At 41.1% G+C, this 22,460-nt stretch overlaps 1 protein-coding gene across 3 annotated transcripts in view; it reads right to left on the bottom strand.

Annotated features, from left to right (window-relative positions):
• LOC117517102 (fibronectin type III domain-containing protein 4-like) overlaps window positions 1–22,460 on the bottom strand; it is a 91,218-nt gene that overhangs the window by 51,411 nt on the left and 17,347 nt on the right. Inside the window, exon 2 of one of the 3 annotated variants that reach the window (XM_034178042.1) lies at window positions 14,661–14,712. In XM_034178042.1, coding sequence (XP_034033933.1) covers window positions 14,661–14,712 — 52 coding nt within the window. Of the gene's footprint in view, window positions 1–14,609; window positions 14,926–22,460 lie in introns of those variants that run through there. The other 2 variants (XM_034178027.1, XM_034178034.1) reach the window with 2 other exon arrangements.

The raw sequence follows: 22,460 nt of genomic DNA, 5'->3' as shown, positions 1-22,460 counted from the left end.
TTTGTTTTGTTGTTGTTGTTGTTGTATTTTGCTTTGTTTTTTGAAAAATGGGACAAAATAACACCTGAAATGCTTCATCTCTTTTTATCCTCAGTGCCAAAACATCTTTGTGGTGATATGAGAAGAAATGACGGCATTACAAAGTGTTAAATATTTTAGCATCCCAACTTTTTTCTGGAATATGTTGCAGGCCTTAAATGCAGGGATGGATGTATACACTCACCAGCCACTTTATTAGGTATACCTCTTGAATTGCTTGTTCACATAAATAGCTAATCAGTCAGTCAATCACATGGCAGCAACTCAATGCATTTAGGCATCTAGATGTGGTGAAAGTGGTTTGTTGAAGTTCATCCAAGAGTCAGATTGGGGAAGAAAGGGGATTTAAGTGACTTTGAACGTGGCATGGTTGTTGGTGCCAGATGGGTCTGAATATTTCACAAACTGCTGATCTACTGAAATTTTCATGTACAGCAATCTCTGTGGTTTACAGAGAATGGTCCAAAAAAGAGAAGATACGCAATGAGTAGTAGCTGTGTGGATGAAAATGCATTGTAGGTGTCAGGTCAGAGGAGAATGGGCTGATACCAGCATCTCTGAGGAATCTTTCCAACACCTTGTTGAATTTATGTCACGAAGAATCAAGGCAGTTCTGAAGGAAAAAGTGGTTCCAACCCAACCCAGTAATAGCAAGGTGTACCTAATAAAGTGGCCGGTGAGTGTATTAACAACTGAAATTATGTTGACCACACAAAGCATAAAATATCTTGGGTTCATGTTGTCTGCAATGAAACAGAAGTAAAAGTAAACGTAACAATCACTGCATTTTTTTTTTTAATTTGCATTTTTCATATTATCCCACCTTTTTCTGACCTGTGGTTGTATTTGCTCTTGATCTGGTCCTTTGAGTTGGAGGATTTGGCTTACAGAGATTTTGGAGCTGCTACAACAACCGGGACTCAGATGTGCAAAAGGGATGGATGAAACGGAGAGATGTTGTCATTTGATATGTAGGAGAAAAGAAACATTTATCCCTACTCGACCTCTCCTGCAGCGGTGTTGAATTCTGGCCTCTGTCTTGATGTTGTGGGTGTGAAAATGGTCCTTTGTGGCCGTTCTGATGGATTTCTCCCTATAGGACCAATAAATGCCTGTGCTAAATGGGCTTACTGTGATTCTAACAGACTAACACCGCAATCTTATTATTTACAGATGATGTTTTCCATCCCGATTTTACACCGGCTGGAAATATCTGAAAGTGATGCCATGTAGTCTTTGAAGTGCATGACTGAGTGTTTCAACCAACACGAAGATAATCAAATGCAAAAAAAAAAAGAGGCACCATCCTCTGTATACCTACATACGTATAACCCAGAGAGAAAAATAACATAAAATCATGGCAGTGACAACAAGGTCTCCCCAAACTCCTATCAAGCTACGACTGCTAAATCCACACCGTTTTCATCTGCTGCAGCAGCAATGAGGTGAATGCGCAGAGAACAGACTTGTGCAATTACACACACACGAGGAAAGAGTAAAGCCTTCAGATAGAGTGAAGCAGACAGCAGAGGAGCAAGAGGATGATGAGAGAGAAAATGAGAGGAAGACGATGACGGGAGGGATGTGAAAATCACAAAAAACACAGAGGAAGGGATGACTGCATCATCATGAAGGGAACGAGAAGAAAAGACTTCACAGCAGTTATGTGAAGAGAGAGTGAGTGAATTATCAGGCATTTGATTTTAGGAAAAAGTGGATTAGAGGTGAATAAAAGAAAATGACTGAAATGAAAAGTAGCACTTCAGGTGGAAGTATGAACACAATTACGCTCATGTCCTCAACTGTCCATCACACTCTGTGCTAGTGTGTCCAAAAAAATGAAAATAAAAACTATCCTTGCCTATTTCTGTTGTTTGAAGAAAAAAAGGCGGCAACATTTGATACTGAATTCCAATCTTTAATAAAGATTGCTGAACTTTATCTCTAATATCATTTCCTGACCTTTGATCCTTATGTCTGGTCTTTGATCCTGGTCATAACTTTTGATGTTGGTTACTGCTTTGATCCTGATCATGACCTTTGATCCTGGTCACTGACATCTGATAGTGACCCCTGCTCTTTGTTTCTAATGTTGTGAATTTGATCATCAAATCAAATCAAATACATTTTATTTATATAGCGCCAAATCACAACAAACAGTTGCCCCAAGGCGCTTTATATTGTAAGGCAAAGCCATACAATAATTACGGAAAAACCCCAACAGTCAAAACGACCCCCTGTGAGCAAGCGCTTGGCGACAGTGGGAAGGAAAAACTCCCTTTTAACAGGAAGAAACCTCCAGCAGAACCAGGCTCAGGGAGGGGCAGTCTTCTGCTGGGACTGGTTGGGGCTGAGGGAGAGAACCAGGAAAAGACATGCTGTGGAGGAGAGCAGAGATCAATCACTAATGAGTAAATGCAGAGTGGTGCATACAGAGCAAAAAGAGAAAGAAACAGTGCATCATGGGAACCCCCCAGCAGTCTAAGTCTATAGCAGCATAACTAAGGGATGGTTCAGGGTCAGCAGGATCATAATTGCTGATCTTTGATCCTTATGGCTGGTCTTTGATCCTGATCATAACCTTTGATCTTCGCAACTGCTTTGATGCTGATCATAATCTCTGATCCCAATCACTGTTTTGACCCTATTCTTGACCTTTGATTCTGATCTTCACCTTTGATTCTGATCACTAAGCTCTGATAGTGACCCCTACTCTTTTTTTCTGATGTTGTGAATTTGATCATGATTGCAGATCTTTGATCCTAATATTTACCATTGCTCTTGATAACTGCTGATCTTTCGTCATGATCATTCAGTTCACATCACTGAACTTTAAACCTCCTGGTTCCATTCTCACAGCACTAAGGAAAGTGAAAAATTATCCTGGATGTGCCACCTGATCTGGCTCTGAACTGAACTTTAAAAAGGTTTCTTCCTGGGCCGATGACCCAGCCCTCCACCAAGTTTCATTAAAAATCACTTCTTTATTTTTTGTCTAATCTTGCACATAATAACAAACAGAAGAACAAGCAACATCAACCTCATAAAGTCCAATAAATTTTAAAATTAAAATACGAGCTCTGTAGATGTAGAGGGCGACTGTCACTTCTTCCATCATTGTTGCATTCACATTTTTCAGACTTGTTCACTTTGCAGTTCTCACTCCAATTCGACTTTTCAGTAATCAACTCTCTCTGCTGTCTGATTGGCTGCCAAAAGGAAACAAAAACACCCTGTTTTGTCCTCGTTTGACAGAGAGAAGGATCGTGCCACCTAGATTTAGTCACACGTACTGTGATATAAGGCACACTGCAGGCCTTGAACCTCCTCCGGCTGAACTTTAATTGTGTTTAAATCAACAGTTTAATACTCTCACAGATACTTTTAAACATGAACATTATCCATGTTGTATTTAATGCACAGCTGAAAGCACAGTTCTTGACTTTTGCACATGAATTCCAGTGACGTGTGGCTCGTGGCTGTTCTTCACGTTTCGTGATGCGGCTGAATATGTTGTGCTTATACTGGAGTCGTTTGTGAAGTTTGATCTAATGGACGCAGCAGATAGAATCAGACAGCTTTAATCTGGCTAATGGCTCAGGATCGCTCTGACAGATTGACAAGCGTGCACGTTGCACTTTGGCTCTGTTCTGCAGAAGCTCTCAGGCTGCGTCTGGTGATTAAGATTTAATAAGATAACATAAAGCAGCTGATGATGTTTCACTCCTGTGCATTAAAATCAAGTGATCGCCAACACGAAGTTGGCGATCACTTACGGATTAATGGGAGTGTTACGCAATAACTTTTTTGGGTTGGAGCCAAGTATCAGCAATTACCTTAATACTTCAGAGAGTCATCTTAAAGTAGAGTAGAAGTGAGCTGAATGATCAAAACTGGTCTTTTAATAACAGGTATTTTGGGAGCAATGCAACAAAACCTAAAAATCTCATTGAGAAAATGAAAATGTGTGTTCAAACCATCAAGTTAGTTAATGTGACAGACTAAAGAGAATAAATAATAATTATCAGCAATGAGCTGTGAAACAAAACAGTCCTAGTGGAAGGAGATGAGTAGATCAATATTTTGTCCCACTGACTTTCAATAAAATTCTTCCCTGTGACCAAATTTATCAATTTGTATTCAATTACTTCACTACAACATAATTTCAAAATTGGGACGCACACACGGTGCTTAGTGGTTAGTACTGTTGCCCCACAGCAAAAAGGTCATGGGTTCGATTCCCGCCTGTGGTCTTTCTGTGTGAAGTTTGCGTGTTCTCTCCTCTTCCTCCCACATCCAAAGACATGCAGGTTAGGTGGATTAAATAATTTAAATTGTCCGCAGGTGTGTGTGCGGGTGCGAATGTGTTTGTTTGTATGTGAACCTGCGACAGACTGGCATCGTGTCCAGGGTGTACCCCACCTCACAATCTATGACTGCTGGGATAGGCTCCAGCCCCCCCATTGACACGTAATTGGTTGGAGTAAGTGGTTGAAGATGAGTGAGTGGATGCACGCACACACACACACACACACACACACGCCCTGAAACAGACTGGTGTACTGTCCAGGATGTACCCTGCCTCATGCCCAGTGGCAGCTGGGATAGGCTGTAGCCACCAAACCGTGACCCTTAATTGGAGTAAATAGAAAATGGATGTATGGGCACACACATATGCAAACTCACTGTCACTTCATTCATTGAATATATAAAATTAAATAAATATTAATATAATAATTATAATAATAATGATATGGTGATGATGATGAAAATTGTTATTGTGGTTTTCATAATTTTAGAACTTGTAGCTTTTGTTTTTAATTTCTTCAAATATTAGTTGTGATTTTCTAATCTGTGTGGGGATTTAGTGTCATCTAGTGGTGATGCTGTAGATTGCATTATGCCACTGCTGGTCATGAATTTGTTGTCCTTCATGTTTTCAGCTATATTCCATTTCTGCACATACGTACCCCTAAGGGCCCTTTCTCACACAGTGCAAAGTTTGGACGCCGTTTGGACCAAAACGGCGAAACAGTTCGAAATTAGCGCACGAAACATTGCGCCAACGGGCAGGTGTGCACAAACCCGGTGCGAGAGTTCATGCACGCGCCGGTGTCCATTGAGCAGGAACAGTGTCAGGTGCACCACATGATGCAGCTTATGTTGAAGAAATAAAAACCAGCTATTACGTGTGGAACCACATCGCACTGCTTATGTGGAATGAATAAAAAATAAAAACCGGCCGGTACCTGTAGGACCACATCGTGCCGCATATGTGGAATAATAAAAAAGAAAGAAAAAAACACGTTTCAAAACCTCTGATTCCCAGTGAGAGACTTTACCACTGAGCTACAGAGCTGTTCTTTGAAAGCTGTCTCATATCAGGAAGGACATGGAAGTATTACAAAAAAAAAAAATTAAACATCCCACACCATATAAAAACACTGCATTTATCAAGCGAGCAATACAAATATGATCCGTCTGTTTCTCTGGTGATGACCCATGGTCACAGACATACAGTCATAAAATGACATGAATGAGAATCAGTGTGCTCTGATCATGTCCACATCTACTGGTCCGGTGTGTCCAGTCGACAACGCACGTGTTCTGCCCGACACACGCGTCTTGTGGACGGCGCGCCATGGCACAGACACCACGTTATGTGGAACAGAGCTCATGTGGGTGACGTGACGGTCAGATCGCCTGCTGCATGTTCTGATCAGACGGTCTGTTTCAACCTGGGGGGCTGTCAGTGTCCGCTCCGTGTGCGCGCTCACTTGCTGCAGCTTGTCGCCACCACAGTGGTATATGTTTTTATTTATGTCCATGTAAACACAGCAATCAGACACATGCGCCTCACAATGGACAGTTGTTTGTCCATGACTGTCCAAACACAGTAAGTGTTGTGTAGCTGGAATGTCCAGAATGTCAGATCACCACAGCTGCTTCGGTCGGAAGCCACGCCCCCTGTGAGTGGAGCACATACACCCACGTGTCAGCGTGTGTGTGTTTGCAAAGTCACACTCGTGGGGAACTTACATAAATTGTTGTGTGTTGGGGGGTGTGGCTGGATGTTTTGGTGTTCTTTTCTTTCTTTGCTCTTCAGGTGGCATGGAAACTGATTTGTCTGTGGAGAAGGTGCTGGCTGAAGAATCCTCACCCTCATCAACATCATGTGAAGCACCTGTGACTGGTGCTCACATGCAACCTTAAAGACTTTCAGCTCAAGCAGATAATTGGATGGCGTTCTGCTTTAAGGCATGTGTGATTCAAGCAGAACTGCCGGGAACTCGACCTTGTGATGTTCGTTTGTGAGACGCTGAGGACCGCACCTGGTTTGACACATCGAGCCCGTGAAGCAAGGAAGGGTGAGGACACATGCTGTCAGCACACATTAAAGGTGATTAAGTATGTGACCTAATTGTTGATAGTAACTTGGTGTTTTGTTACATAGTATACTTGAATTGTGATGAGAATTGTGCAGCTTGCTTCTCACTGCTGTGGCGTGCAGGATAAATGATCCTCCACTTGTTGTGAGAAGCTGCTCATTTGCATAAAGATAAAAAGTACAGACCTGAATGTGTTGCTGATAGCGTGTGTCTTTTGAAAGATGTTGTAACTGCTGACTTACCTCACATCTTCTTTGCTTCACAGAGAGTCAGTTTGTCGTGTCCACCTGGGGGGTGTTTGTCTGGTGGTAGTGGGTCCAGGAACGCCGGACTTCTCTCCTTGCGGGCGCTGGAGAGCGTGCCAGCAGTCACTCCTCCAGAAAGGACGTTGGTTTTGGTTTTGTACATTTTATTTAGGCACAGGTGAAAAATAAATCGTTTTTGTTGATGGAACCGCTCTCTGGTTATTTTTAGCGCTGGGTTCTGTCTGACGCAGGTTCGCTCCTCAATCAGCGTCGACACATAACATAAATTTCACAGCAGTACGACAGTGATTGTCTGCAGTCTGTTGTCGTGCCAAGCGTGTAACTGGACACACATTTTCTAAGTGCCATGCGAGCGGTGTTGCGTGTTCGTATGTGTCACCTTTAATTTGGCCGACACCTGCCACGAGAGGATGCGCACAGTGCACACTTTGTCTTTCAGGTGCTTGTGTGCACAAATCATTGTAGCAACAGGTGAACGAGACGTTGGCGGCAGGGACGATATTACACAGTTTACACACAATTCCTGTGTCATGCGCATTAAGTGTGCACTTCGCACTATGTGTGAAGGGGCCCTAAAGCCACACTGTAGCTTTAAATTGAACAGCACATTATAACTTATCTTGAAAGGGCATTATAAATATAATTATTATTATTATCAAGTTGTTTTAGCAAAAATCTCCCACAATTTTTACTTTCATTAAGCTGCTTAAATGAGAAATCAGCATTTATTTAGTCATTTATTTTTTGCTCAGCCAATGTCCATGAAACCATGAACTCATTCAATTTTGATGTTAGTTCAGAATTTTTCAACATGCCACACAATTTCTCCAAAGGCTTTCAAATGATCGCCACAAAATTTCTTGGAATTGTCAACCTTTCCAAGAAGAATGATGCATTAGGTTTTTGGGATCTGGGTTATAGATTTTTCTTTAAGGATTTTTTGTTTGTTGTTTTTACATACAAATGTGGAGCATTCTGATCAGTTTGTTCAGAACTAATCTGTTGATGTTGGTGAATCATCAGTGATTCATTGAGGATGATGTAATTCAAGTTTGATGGCCACATAAGCAGCTGTAGAGCCCAAATCCTGCAGCTGAACACTTTTCCACACTGGAAATGGATGAGGGAACTGAATGTTTGGAGACTGGGGGCATTTCCCCCCTCTCCTTTATGCCTAATTTTATTATCCCTGCTCTAATCAACTGGTAGGTCCTGTCAGTCAGTCATTCACATCCCATAACAATAAATAATTCAAATTTAATGCAGCTCTAGATCAGGATCTGCACCTGTGCCAATGAAGTCCATTCACACAGAGAATTTCAATGACAATAATATTATAATAGCCAAGTGGTCTCTGTGTGCATGTGTGTATGGCTTTGATCACGGAGAAACCGGGGAGAGCTGATATTGCTGTTTGGTATGCTTATACATTTTGGGTCAAGGAGGAACACTGTGAAAATGGAAAGTGGATAAGACTAATATTTTTTGGAGAAATTAGTGGTATTATCTAACAGAGACCGATGGACGTTGACAACTACATTCTGGACTCACACGCCATTCCAGCAGGGGGCGGTAAATCATCTATACATTAGGGCAAGCAAGCATGCATATGTGATTTTATTTAGTAAGTTCTATGTAAGTACATAATTGTAAATATGTTAAAAAAATGCATGTACGACACAAGAAAGTGAAAACGCTTATTTCCATTGTGGTCCATTTAAAAAAAAAATTACATGACAAAATAGAATTATAATAAGTATACAACAAGAACCTAAACAATTTATAAATACATTAGACAGTAAATTAACATTAAAAAAATAAATAAATAAATAATGAGGAAAGAAAAGGGGTGAGTTCTTTTAAAAATTGTTGAGGTCTAAGTTTCTAAAAACATTCTGGAGTCACACATCATTCCAATTCATTATACAAGCTTTGCTTATTTATTAACACCTTGAAAAATGTCAGCTACTATTTTATAAAACACTACCCAATCTATAGTCCACGGGTCTCCACGGGCAACACGCTAGTATTATTATTAATCACGTTCTAACTGGTTTCCTTGCTTTGAGCGACTGAAGGCACATTATCAGAAAATCCACTGTTTTGTCCTGGTGATCTTTCAAGAATAAATCTTCTTTTCTACCAGAGGCTAGAGCAGCTGATAAACATCTATCTTTAAAGATCTCATGTCATGTGCAGAGAAGGTGAAGACCACCTGAGGAAATATCAGACACGCTTCAATGCTTGAATCAATACAAAACCTCATAACCACAGATCAGCTGCCTGCTGGGATTCAGCCAAGGAGGATGACATTTTTGTGCAGTTTGCCAAGGCAGCTTTGTGTAAAATCTCATGTAGAGGGTGAGGGAGGTCAAGGAAAGAGCATCTGAGCAGCAGGTTGGATGATTTAGAGAACTGGTGCTCTTCTGTTACAGCTAATTAAACAGGCCAGACACAGAAAAACAAGAACAGTTTGAAATTCTGATCCCCTGACAGCTTTACAGCAGCAGTTTGTCCTGAATACAGTCCAACAACACTGAGTTGATCCAAATCACACAGAAGAAGCAAAAAGTAAAAGTAAATCTTTGCTGCTTTCATGTACCTCACACTCTGTGAAAGTAAAAGAAAACTACATTTAACTGCAGATGTAAATAATTTGTACTGCAGGGGTAAAGATTCCTGTACAGTTACTGCAAGATTTAACAAACATTTCCTAAAATCTTTGATTGCATCTTACAAAAGCAAAACTAGGCAGCTGGATTTTTTTATTTAAACCACAGCTAAATGATTGTGCACAGTAATGGCAGAAAAAAAAAAAAACACTGAGACGTCATGAAAAATGAAGCAACTGCTTCAAAATCAAGAAGAGAATAAAGCAATTGCATTAAAATAATTCACTACTTCTGAACATTTATGTTCAGAACACTTAAAGAAAATGTTTCAGAAAAATAAATCACTGTTTTAAATGATCAAAACAATAAATTAAGCTCCTCAGAAATTAAGTTATTATTTTGAAACCCAGGAAACAAGGGAAAAAATGCTTCAGAATTAAGACGTATGAAACATTTCAAAACTTTGATCTATTGCAATGGAAATTGTTTTCAGTTTCAAAAATTATTGAAACAGAAAGTTACAGAAATTATTTAAAATGAATCAGTGTTTGCAAGCAATTACAAGAGCTTCAAGATAATATGTTCAAATACTTGGAATATTGGTAAATGGACTGCATTATATAGAACTTTTCTATCTGCATCAGAAGCTCAAAGCACTTTACAATGATGCCTCGCATTCACCCATACATGCTCACACACTGATGTCAGAGTGCTGCCATGCAAGACGCTTACTACACACCGGGCGAAACTAGGGGATTAAGGACCTTGCCCAAGGGTCCTTAGTGATTTTTCCAGTCTGACTGGATTTGAACCGAGGATCCTCTAGTCTGAAGCCCAACACTGAACCACTAGACCATCACCTCGTATTAGCAAGGAACAAAACATTCAAAATTCCAACTGAATGATAATATCAGGAACTGTTTCAGCTTTGAAACACTTGAACAGTAAATTGTAGAAAGAGTTTTAAAATATATATTGTTCAAATGTGTGAAACATTACCTGCAAAAGCTTCTGAAAGTTGTTCCATGTTTCAAATGTTTAAATTCTTAAATTAAACACTTTTTTCAATTGTTTCAAAAAGATTTAGTATTTCAAAACACTGCAGTAGTGGTGCAGCTTAGCTAAAATTTCCATAATAATTGTGCATTTTGTGATAAAAGCATAGAATTTGGCACACGTATAGCCAAAGGTATTCCAAATAAAGTTGGATATTGGGCCATCATGAATTTTCAATATGTCACCCATGGCAGCTATTTTTCAAATGAAAATTGAAAAATGTTCTAGTTGTATTTAAAAAATATAGCCCATTATTTGACTGATCATGAAGATTCCAAAACGCTTAGCTTGGATAATATGACTCAATGTTATGGAGTTATGGTGTAAAAACAGCTATGGTAAAAAAAAAAAGATGCAAAATATTGGTTTAGTTAATAGGATTTTAAAAAGGAATAGTCTGCACCATGTGTCATCATGTTACAGGGTAACATACAGTATGTCACATACAATGAAGGCCAAATAAATAAATAAATAATAAATAATAATCCTAAAATATCATCTTTAACGGAAACTTTCCTCTTTTCAAGCATTAAAGAAGAGATCCAGGGAATTTGTTTGATGCATGTTACAAGTGGTTTGTACCACTATGCCACTTCCCACAGAACAAAGAGGGAAACTGTTGGATTCTACCTTGATATGAAATCAATTGTTAAAATGAGACGGACATATTGTAATCATTTCAATGTAAGGACTGTCCCTAACAGATCAACCGTTTGGAGAATTGGAAGAGGTTCAGAACTGAGAGAACTGTCTATAATATTAATACGGAAAGCTAATACAGGGATTTGATGATGTCTCTTATTTATTTGCTGATGACATCCAGCTGTACTGCTCTTTTAAGGTCTCTGAGATTCACAAACTGACTTCTTTAAAAAATTGCCCGGTGCAGATAAAACAATAGGTGGGGCAAAACTCTTGCAGCTAAACTCAGCAAAAACTGAAGTGCTGGTCATTGCCCCCAATGAGGCAATCCCAGGGATCACTCAGCATTTAAGGGACCTGAGCTTGTCTGTTAAATCGAGTCTTAGAAACCTCACGTTATCTTGACAAAGAAATGTCACTGAGCATCATTTGAAACAGCTGATAAGGAACTGTTTCTATCAGTGAGAAAAATATCTTAAACTTAGAAGTATTGTGTCGAAAGATGATCTTGAGTTGATTATCCACACCTTTGTATCTTCGCGTTTAGATTACTGTAACAGCTTATTTTCTTGCCTAAACCAAAAGGAACTGTCTTGCTTGCAGCAGGTCCGAATTCTGCAGCTAGGTCTGCTAACTCAGACTAAAAGGTGGGCCCATATACTCCACTTTTAAAAGCCCTGCATTGGCTCCCAATGCGGTATCATTTCAATTTTAAAATCCTTGTGCTGACTTTCAGAGCTCGCATGGTCAGGCTCCCCCTGGCTCGCTTGCTTCTGTTGATGCATTCAAGAGTAAACTCAAAATGCATTTGTTTCTCCAAGCGTTTTAAATCGACAGTGGAGGGAGCTGTTTATGACCATCATATTTGCTTTTATTGCAGTGATTGTATGTTTTTTACTACCTTTTTTGTGCAGCACTTTGTGGCTTCCTCTGTCTGTGAAAGTGCTATATAAATAATGTTTACTTCTTGCTCATGAAACACTAAAATCAATGATACAACTATCTCAGAAAAGTCTTCAGTGTTACAAATAGACAAACAAAATAAAAATTTCAAAATTACTCACACTTTCAAATCACTAAATGGAAAAGAGACACTACAGGGGACAACCGAAAAACAAGGTGTGCTGTTTCAAATCCCTTAAAAAGCCATGACAATAATATCCAGTGGAAAGTCTGATGGCCCCATCCTCACGCCCTGGTCAAGATAAATAAATAAAATCCTAGTTGTACCCATGGGTGCCACCTTCAGACTATCATAAAATGAAAAAAAGTAATGCATCATTGTTCTGTGTGCCAAATAAATTCATTCATTCAATTCATTACACTATGTAACAATTTTTATTTTTGTTTTGTTCCTGGGTACACAGTGTGTTTTCCTAACCTGTTATGCCTTAAATAAATAGAAAATAGCTGTTATTCCACAGAAACCTTGCTTCTGTGATCAGGACAATGATATTTTGAAATTTGTCTGTTTTCAAGAATATTCTCGATTCACCTTCACTACTACTGAGTAGTCTTCTAGAATATTCTTGAACTGCTAGAATTGTCCAGAATTTTCTAGAAGTTTCCAGAATTATGTAGAAATTTCAAGAAACTTTTAGAACTTTCTAGAACGTTAAAAAAATAATGTAGTCATTTTTCCATAAGCAGTTGAAATATAACACTTAGAAGCCAGGAACAAAATTGTGTTACATAGTGTGATAGGTCAGAGGTTAAATGGTTAGAATGGTGTCAGGTGTTTGAAAGATCTGTTACAATTTTATGGGGGTATGCACTCCTACTGAAGCACCCATAGTTAGTTTAATCTACAAACAAAAGTTTTAAAATTCAAAAATTCTAATTTATTCATTTATATAGCGCTAAATCACAAACAAGGTCGCCTCAAGGCGCTTCACATGACATAATTCACAAAAAGAACACAAAATAGATTAAAAACATAAGAGCAAAACAATAAAATGTAAAAAAAAAAAATAAAAAGCATAATATCTTAATAAACTAAATGATAAAACAGGGAGAACAAATGAGTCTTAAGTCTCGACTTACGTCTCCACAGAATCCGACTGCCTTATTTGTGCAGGAAGATCGTTCCATAGAGCAGGGGCACGATAAGAAAAAGCTCCGTGACCCGCAGACTTTTTATTCACCCTAGGAACACAAAGAAGTCCTGCACCCTGCAACCGCAGGGCCCAAGCCGTGGGCTCAACCAGGTCAGCCAGGTAGAATTTAAAAAAAACCTGGACATCTCATAGCCAGCCCATACACAGATACTGTTAGTGCTGTATGGACCATAAACAGAAACTTCTCGGCAAAAACTGGTGTTCCTCAGGGATGTTTTCTGGCCCCTAAACTGTTCAATGCTTGCATGAAATGGGTGTTGGGTTGTGGAAACCAGTGATTTAGGTGCTTTTATTGGTGAGGAAAGGTTTTCTGACCTTGACTTCACTGATGATGCTGTGATCTTTGTGGAATCAATGGATGTCCTGATTGCAGCACTTGAGAAGCTCAGAGATGAAATGGAGTGTCTGGCTTTGTGATTGCCCTGATAAAGGCTAAGATCCAGGCTTTTAATGACTTCCTGGGATAAGCCATCAGAAGTGTATTTGTATGTGGTGTTTAAACATGGAAAGTATTAAACTTGTAGAGACATTAATGTATCTGAGTCCTTAGCCTCTAAGATCGAGAGACTCTTGGGAAGAGCTTATGGAGTCCTGAGGTTGCTGGACAGAGTCATTCAGTGCTGCCGATATCGTTGGCGGAGAATGAAGGTCCAGATCTTTAGGGTCCTGGTACTTCCTGTTTTACTGTATGGTTGTGAGACTTGGATGCTCAACAGTGACCTAAAGGAATGACTCGATGTCTTCTGTACTGGGTCTCATCGAAGGATCCTTGGCTACCACTGGAATTGCTTTATGTCAACCAAGCAGTTACTTGGGAAGACTCAGATGATGAGTATCACTTTTCTTGTAAAGGGACTACCAGTTTGGCTATGTGCCATGCTTCTCTGTGTCGGATCCAACACATAGGTCCCTGAGTACCCCAGTGATTGGAGAAGGCCAAGGGGATATTCACCTTTCACCTGCCTGCAGTAAATAGATGGCCAATTTCAAAGGTGAAGTTGCCAGAGTGGCTGCCGTCCAGAACAAAGCTGGTTCTGTGGTGAATGCAATGAAACCCGACACCAGTGCATGTTACCAGACTTGAGTTGAAAAAACTAAAATAAAGAAGGCTATATGGCACATAAAAAGAAGAAACATACCAGATTCTACACTTTTTCTACATCAGTGCTCAAACTTGAACAAATTTGGCAAAGAGTCAAATGAACTCAATTTTTATTATCCATAATTTCTTCACTCCGTTTGATTTGATCTACTTTTCAATTCTTGCTGAAATTAATCAAAGCGCATTCAGTTTTCATCCATCAGGTTACCTCATATTTCTGAACTGACTCACTTTCCCCTTGAAATTGTGTGTTCAGCTATAAAAATAAATTTGAAGCATGTTGGCATTTGAACCGACTGCATGTTAAATTCTGTATTGTCAGTTTGTTAAAAATGCACAAAAACAGCAACAACAACAACAACAACAGCGAACACTGTCGTGTGCACCTGAACTGGCCACGGCATTGTGAAATGAAGAACCTGCAGACGTGGACTCACTTCCACCAACCATCCTGGGTGTTTTCCAGCAGGCCAGCAGCAGCAGCAGCCGGAGGTCCAGGTGAAGGAAGGAGCTCATCACCTCTGTCTCCGTGCACAGCTGTACCTCTTTAGCCGGAGGTCTCCCCGCGGGGTCACCACTGCTTCCACACACCACCTTCATCCAAATCATGCGCACTTCTTCAGCCAAACGCGTCCTCACTTAGCTTTTTCTCCCACAATCCCGCAGCCAGGAGAAGCTAACAGGTAGTTCGACCCTCTCGGCTTAGATTCGGCGTTAGTTTTTGCAGAAAAGACTGAATAAATTTGTCCCTTTTTTCCCCTCCGCAGAGCGGGTGAAGGTCGGTGAAGTTTCAGCACCGTGGACAGCGCTCTGCTCTTTCCAGCAGAAAAGAAAGAAGACAAATTACGTATTTCATGAATGAAAGAAAAAAGAGAAAGAATGAAACAATCGTGAGATGTTTGGCTAAAATATACAGCCGTGGTGGAGGAGAGAAGACGCGGAAGAGACGGGAGTGCAGAAGGAGGCGCGTTTGATCCGGAGCGCAGCGCCGAGGTTCAATCAGCTTGCTGGAGGATCAGATTTTTTTTTTTTTTTTTCTTTCCTGCAGCGGTTCTATCCGTCCACGCACGCACACACACACATACAGAGAGAGAGAGAAAGAGGGGAGAAAAGAGGAAGGCGCACCAGTACTTGAGTGTTGTCAAAGTTAAAGGGGATGAACTGTGCAAATTCTGTTTTGCATTAGGCTATTGGTGACATATGTCACAGAAGTCCAAAGCTTGCTCTGAGACACGCCCACTGGTTCTGTACAACACGCCCACTCCATCTATTGAGAGATACATAACACCCAGAGGCAAGCCGCCAGTGCCTGTGGCAAGCCGAAGCCAGTTCAAAACTACCTGTCACCACACTCTCCGTGTACATCTGAACACACAAGAAGAAGAGCATCAGGCCAAAAACAAAAAAGGAAAACATCCAAATAAAGCAAATCAGCATGAAGATCCATACTTGAACTGCTGTGGGGACCCCAAGCAAATGTACGGTGGCTGGGAAGTGCAAAAAACACTTTTAAAAATGACATTCTGATGGAAGGGGAATGGACCAAATGCCAAACATTCCCCTTCCGTCAGAATCTATTATTTTGTACATTCCCCTTCCATCATGTTCAGCATTTGGTACATTCAGCATGAACATCGAGCTTGTTGCCGTCGGACTTTGTCCATATTATCTGCCAAGGGAATCACCAGTGTCATCGCCATCACTGTTTATATTCCTGTGTCTGAGAATGTGGAAGCAGCATGTGATGTCATCAAATTGTAACTGTGGATGTTCAAACAAAGCCGGCCAGAGCCTTCATCACTATCACAGGTGATTTTAACCCATTTCTCTCTCTCTCTCTAACACTTCCCACAATCAACCAGCTTATCAAATGCACCACAACAGAAAATAAGATATTGGATCTGCTATACGCAAATGGTAAAGATGCCTACAGCTCCACGGCCCTTCCACCATTGGGGAGGTCAGGCCACAACGTAGTCCTGCTCATACCATTCTACAAGTCTGTGATGAACTGGTCTCACAAGGTCATGAGACACTGTGTGGTGCCTTTGAAGCTACTGACTGGAATGCACTGCATAAACCACTGGTGAAAATCCATCCCCAGTAAAGAGATCTGTTGTTACCCTAACACAAACCCTGGATTACCAGTATCTAAAGGCCCTTCTCAATGAAAAGAAGAGGACTTTTAGGTCAGGGGACCGAGCAGAACTCAAAAGGGTTCAAGAGAACTCAAACACAGACCGAAGGAGAGCAAGGACGCCCAGAGGAGGAAACTGGAGGAGAAATTGGAGGCCAAGGACGTGTGGAGTGGGATGAGACAGCTCAAGAAAGGTGGGGTGCCGTTGGGGACATATATCGAGCAACCAACTAGAACTTTTCAACAGGTTTGAATCCAGCTCAACCACCCCACCCCAGGATTCCCCGACTGTTCCTCTAAGTAATGGCCCCAGGTCTCTCTCACAACCCTCCACCATCTCCTGCAGTAGACACCTCTTTTCCACCCCTCATCCCCCTGCTGACATCCACCACAGATTCTGCAACATCTTCAGTGCCTCGGACTGGACTACAAATCACAGCCAGCCATGTGATGAGAAAGCTGGAGAGACTCAACTAGGGGAAAGCCGCTGGGCCGGATGGTATTAGCCCTCGGGTGCTGAAAGCATATACTATCTGATGGACAGACCTCAGTTCATGAGGATTCAAGCTGTGTGTCTCATCAGTAACATCGGGGCCCCCCAAGGAACTGTGCTATCCCCCGTCCTTTTCATCACTTACTTGTACACCAAAGACATTAAGTACGGCACAGTCATTTCATCTACATAAATTTTCTGATGACACGGCCATAGTTAGGTGTGTGGAAAATGGTCAGGAGGATGAGTATAGGGTAGGGGTGCAACGGTTCAGTTAGCACCTCGGTTTTTGGGTCACAGTTTCGGTATGCATTTTTACTAAAACAAACAAAAAAACTACTATTTTAACTCCCTTTATTTGCTCATGGGCAAAAATAAATACAACTTTTTATTACACAAATTCCAGTAGGCTATGACTGTGGTAAAACATGTACTGTATAAGTGTAAGTTAAACATAAAATTTCAAGTGTGAAATTTCCTCTCAGCCTTGACTACTCTTTACACTGGTATAACATTCAAGTAGGCTATGACTGTTGTACATAACAAAACATGTACTGTATAAAATGTAAACATAACACTTTCAAATGAGAAATTTTCTCAGCCTTGACTCACACTTGGCCTATTTTAAATAAACATAATACTTCCATATAGGCTACGTATATTACAAAAGTGAAGTGCAACAGGGCAGGCTGAGGCTGCTGTAAAGTGCATCAATTAGCTATCAGCATTCTCTTCTATGGTGAGATTCTTCTGTAAGAATATCAGCTTGTCCACATTCTCTGTGGAAAGGCGTGAGCGACTTGCGCCAACAATGTCCCCTGCAGTGGAGAAAATTCTCTCACTTGTGACTGAGGTTGTGGGGACACAGAGGTGACGCTGTGCAACTTTTGCGATGTGGGGGTACTTTGCCTTGTTCATCTTCCACCACATGAGAGGATCAGCATCAACATCAATGCAGTTGTATATCTGTATGAGCTAACTTCATCCTCCACTATCAGAGAAAGGGGCCTGACCTGTTCTGTTGTTTTAAACACCTCTCCAAACAGTTCTACCATGGCTGTCTTCTTCTTGGGTGGAGAGGATGGATTTCGTTCCTGCGTGGACGGGTGTACCTCTGCAAAAATAATGATAACAGTTTCAATAACAGTCAGTCATCATCACATGCATTTTTGTCAATAAAAACAATCCAATTTTTGCATCATAAAATCACAAACAAAACATGACTACCTGCGGTTCATGCTCTAGGATGTCTGTGGTGAGATCCCTGTAGACACTATGCGGGAGGGTTCATCAAGGGAAGGTAGAGACTTAAACCTGGGATCCAGTGCTGTGGCTTTTATGAGGTAGTTTTGGAGATCGGGGTCTGTGTGCCTGTTTTATGGCTGCTTTGGCTTCTTGGATTGTTCAGGTCCTTGTCTTCTGGTGCCATGGATTTGAGAATCATTTCCTTCAGAGGGAGGCTCATGGATGTGGTGGGGGTTGTTTCACTGCTCATGAGAGCAGTCACCGTCTTCAGTGGTTCAGTAGTTTGATTAGTTGTTCTGCCATTTTTGTTCATCATCACTCAGTATTGCTATGTCCTTGTTGACACTCTTCAGACTTTTGTCAAGTAATGCAGCGTAGATGACAGGCTGCTGTTCTACATACGTTCCAGCATATCATGAATTGTATTCCACCTAGTTGTTACATTGTGGATTAACTTGTGTGGTTTCAACTCTAGTATCTCCTGTTTCACTGTCATGCATGATTCTGTTGTGCTTTTGTGAAAAAGTACAACTTCCTCACTTTCCCTAGCAGGCGGGACACGGCATGAGTGACACTGCCTTCTTGGCAGCCAGGTTGACTGTATGCACAAAGCAGACTATCTGTGGTCCCAGCCCCTCTGTTTCACGGACTGCATTCACTATGTTACAGATTGTCGGCGGTGACTGGAATTGTCATATTTGTCCGCTCCAACTTCCACTCAGTCATACCTTTTTCAACTTGTGAGATAAATTGGCACTTGTGTGGCTTTCATAGATGGTCGAGTTTGCAGGACTGCTCTCTTCATTTTCCAGTCCGACTCTGACATGTAGTGAACCGTGACAGTGACGTAACTCTGTCACCCTCGAAGTCCAACTGTCTGTGGTTAGTGCAAGTTTTGTATTTTCGCCAATTCATCTTCTACACTTTTTCGCGTCATTTCATATATGGCAGGAATTCCAGTGTCGGAGAAATGAGTGCAGGAGGGAACATCATAACAGGGGTCGAGCATTTTCATTAAGTGATGAAACCCCTCTTGAACCACTGAAAAAGGCTGCAAATCTTTCACAATGAACATCCCCACTGCACGGGTTATTTTCTTGTGCTTCTCTGAATTGCTGCTATATGACCGTCGAAAAACATCTCTGATAGACATTTGCCCTTTCCCTGGTTTAGTTACCTGTGTGGCTGCACTGCTTTCAGAAAGCGATAGGTCTGGGTGGTGACTACGGAGATGCATGGACATGTTTGTAGTGTTTCCATTAGCGTACGGGATATGAGTCAAGCAATACTTACATACAGTCTTACTTTTGTCCACTTTTTTCTCTTCGTCATTGTATTCAACAGCGAAACCGAAATGTCCCCACACTGCAGATTTAAATGAAGACGGTGCTTCTTCAAACTTCTCTCTCTCCTCCGCTCGCCATGTTTTTTTCTTCACATAACTCGACTGTCAGCTTCAGGTACAGGGGGATGGAGCAGAGCAGTGATTGGATAATTCACTTGCGGGGAGGGGTTTTCTGCAGGTGCGAGCAAATAATACACAAATCCATTCTCTGACAGTAAGAAATTCATGTCAATGGCAAGACCAAAAAAGCGGTTCATAACGGCATATTGAACCGTGCATAGTGAACCGTACGGTTTGGTTTTAAATTGAGAACCGTTGCACCCCTAGTATAGGGACCTGGTTGACCAGTTTGTGAGGTTGTGTGGGGAGAATCACCTGCATCTGAATGTGGCAAAACAAAAGGAGATGGTGGTGGATTTCAGGAGAACAACCCCCACCTTCTCTGCTCTGCATCAGTGGGACTGATGTGGGCATAATCCCATCATATAAGTATCTGAGCACCTACCCGGACAATAAGCTGGAGTGGTCTATGAACACTACCAGAAGGGCCTGAGCCGACTTTACTTCCTGAGGAGGCTCAGATCCTTTCATGTTTGTAACAGGATGCTCCAGTTGTGCTATCAGTATGTTGTTGCAAGCATCATCTACTTTCCTGTGGTCTGCTGGGGTGCAGGCATCAAAGCAAAGGATGCCAACAGTCTGAATAACATGGTCAAAAAGGCAGGTTGTTGGCTCCAAGCTTGCCAACCTGGAGTTGTAGTGTCAACAGCAAATGCTACTATTATTGTAAACACCCCCTTTTCTACTTTTTTTACTAATAGCCCAATTTCATAGCCTTAAGAGTGTGCATATCATGAATGCTTGGTCTTGTTGGATTTGTGAGAATCTACTGGTACCTTGTTTCCCATGTAACAATAAGAAATATACTCAAAACCTGGATTAATGCTATTATTCTGAACACTACTGTATGTATATATATATATATATATATTATATATATTATATATATATATATATATATATATATTATATTATATATGACTTTTACTGCTGCAGCAAGTGATATTCCCTGTTGTGGGATCAGTAAAGTTAATCTTATCAATCATGTAATCAGGCACTGTTACACCACTGTTTCTATTTATCAGTCTGAGTTAACCTATCCGAACAAGTCAAGTATCCTTGAGCAAGGCGTTAGTATGCCTTTTCTGGTTTAAATAATTTAAATTAGCTAAATTTTAAACATCTGCAATAAGGAATCCATATTCGAAATAGACCTAATCTGCTGCCAGAGAGGCTTATGTGTGATTTTTAATCAGGAGAGTTGTTGTGTTTAACTGAAACATTAAATCACTAATAAGGGTGTGGCATCCACTGACAGAGAGGAAATAAGTCAATTGAAAGAATTTATTTTGTCCATATTTGGAGGAGAAAGCCAGCAGGTACAATTGAAGTGAATAAAAGTAATATATAAGACAAGCCAGGGAGGAAGAAGGATGGAGAGATGATCAGGCATCATTCCTTGACTCTACTCTTCATGATGATTTCATATCTAATGGAATCGGTTGACATCGGGAGCCGCTGATGACTTCATCCGCTACGACATATTCTTTAGTGCTGGACGAGAATAGATCCACATGTCTCCCATCAATTTCTCCAACAGCACAAAAAAAAATTTATACTCATCTCCTGAATGAGTGTGCACGTGACAGACAGCAGGAAGGACTGAGCCACTGACAGTCTCAAGAATAAAACAGGGCATTAAAAATCAGCTGTTGTTGCAGCTTGAGAATATTTCATTTTTTTATTTCTACCCTGGAGTCTCAACAAGTCAAGTTCCAGTGACAACAGTTCTTCATGTTTCCCTAAGCACATCTCAGTCTCACCATCTCAACGGAGCAAGAACAAAAACAAGCATGATAATATCTCCCATCCGCGCAAAACACAAGACAAAGCCAGAGCAAAGGTCAAGTCAGGTGCTGCAAGTCGCTGCATCCACACACCAAAAAGAACCACTCTGGTTCCTGGTTAACAACCACGCAGTCAGCCCACTGGTCCATCCTCACCTCTCAAAAGTAGTGTCTATCGACCACATTGAAAATGGGAATGTTGTTGGCTGTTTACTTGTACTGAGGTCCTCAACACTGAGACACCAGCATGCTGGGTATTCCAGTGGTAGCCAATGATTCTCCAGATAAACCGAGTCTCAAATGATTCAGATGTCACCTTCAGTCATTGTTTAGAGTCCAAGTCACACAACAATAAAGTAAGACTGGAACCCCAAAGAACTGGACTGTCATTCTCCTGTATAGATCTTGGCATCACCCAACACTCTGTCCAGCAACTTCATGATTCCATAAGGTCTTTCCAATTATCTCTCAACCACCAGGGCCCACAGATATGAATAAGGACCAACAACAAGTTCTTCCTTTCAGTCTGTTGGGATGACACTCGCTTCTCAAATGGTTGCAAACATTGCTTGCAGTGCCAGAAGTACAGCATCTCCACCAGCCTGTAGATGTTGAGTCTAGATACCACAGATCCTTACAGATTTCCTCAACTGTTTTATCACCTTTGCAATCTCATTGGAGAATAAGCCACCACAAGACTGGCACCAGAGATGTCCAACATCACAACAGCTCAAAATACCTGTAGATATCCCAATTGAAAAGGACACCAGAGTCCTATTTTTTCAGACTGTGCCATCACTTGACTGTGGTGGGATGAGGTGTAGATTTGGAGGAACACAAACATAGTTAGACTCCTCTGTAAGAAGGTTGAGGACTATGAGTCACTGCTCACAGTTTCCTCAAACAAATGCCTGCTTCTGTGCCATCACAGTTCTCTATCCAAACTGGAATTGCCACAAAGCTGCGTGCTACAACACCTATGCATGATATTCAGAGTGCTGTCTGTAATGAAACATTGTCAACATCACTGCAATCCCATGCAGCTTTCAGGATCTTGTTGCAGAAGACGTCCCATATTTGATTTAGGTCATATGTTGTGTCCATGTTTGC

Source organism: Thalassophryne amazonica, chromosome 1, assembly GCF_902500255.1.
Source record: "Thalassophryne amazonica chromosome 1, fThaAma1.1, whole genome shotgun sequence".
Classification (NCBI taxonomy): domain Eukaryota; kingdom Metazoa; phylum Chordata; class Actinopteri; order Batrachoidiformes; family Batrachoididae; genus Thalassophryne; species Thalassophryne amazonica.
This window is presented reverse-complemented; position numbering and strand designations above follow the sequence as displayed.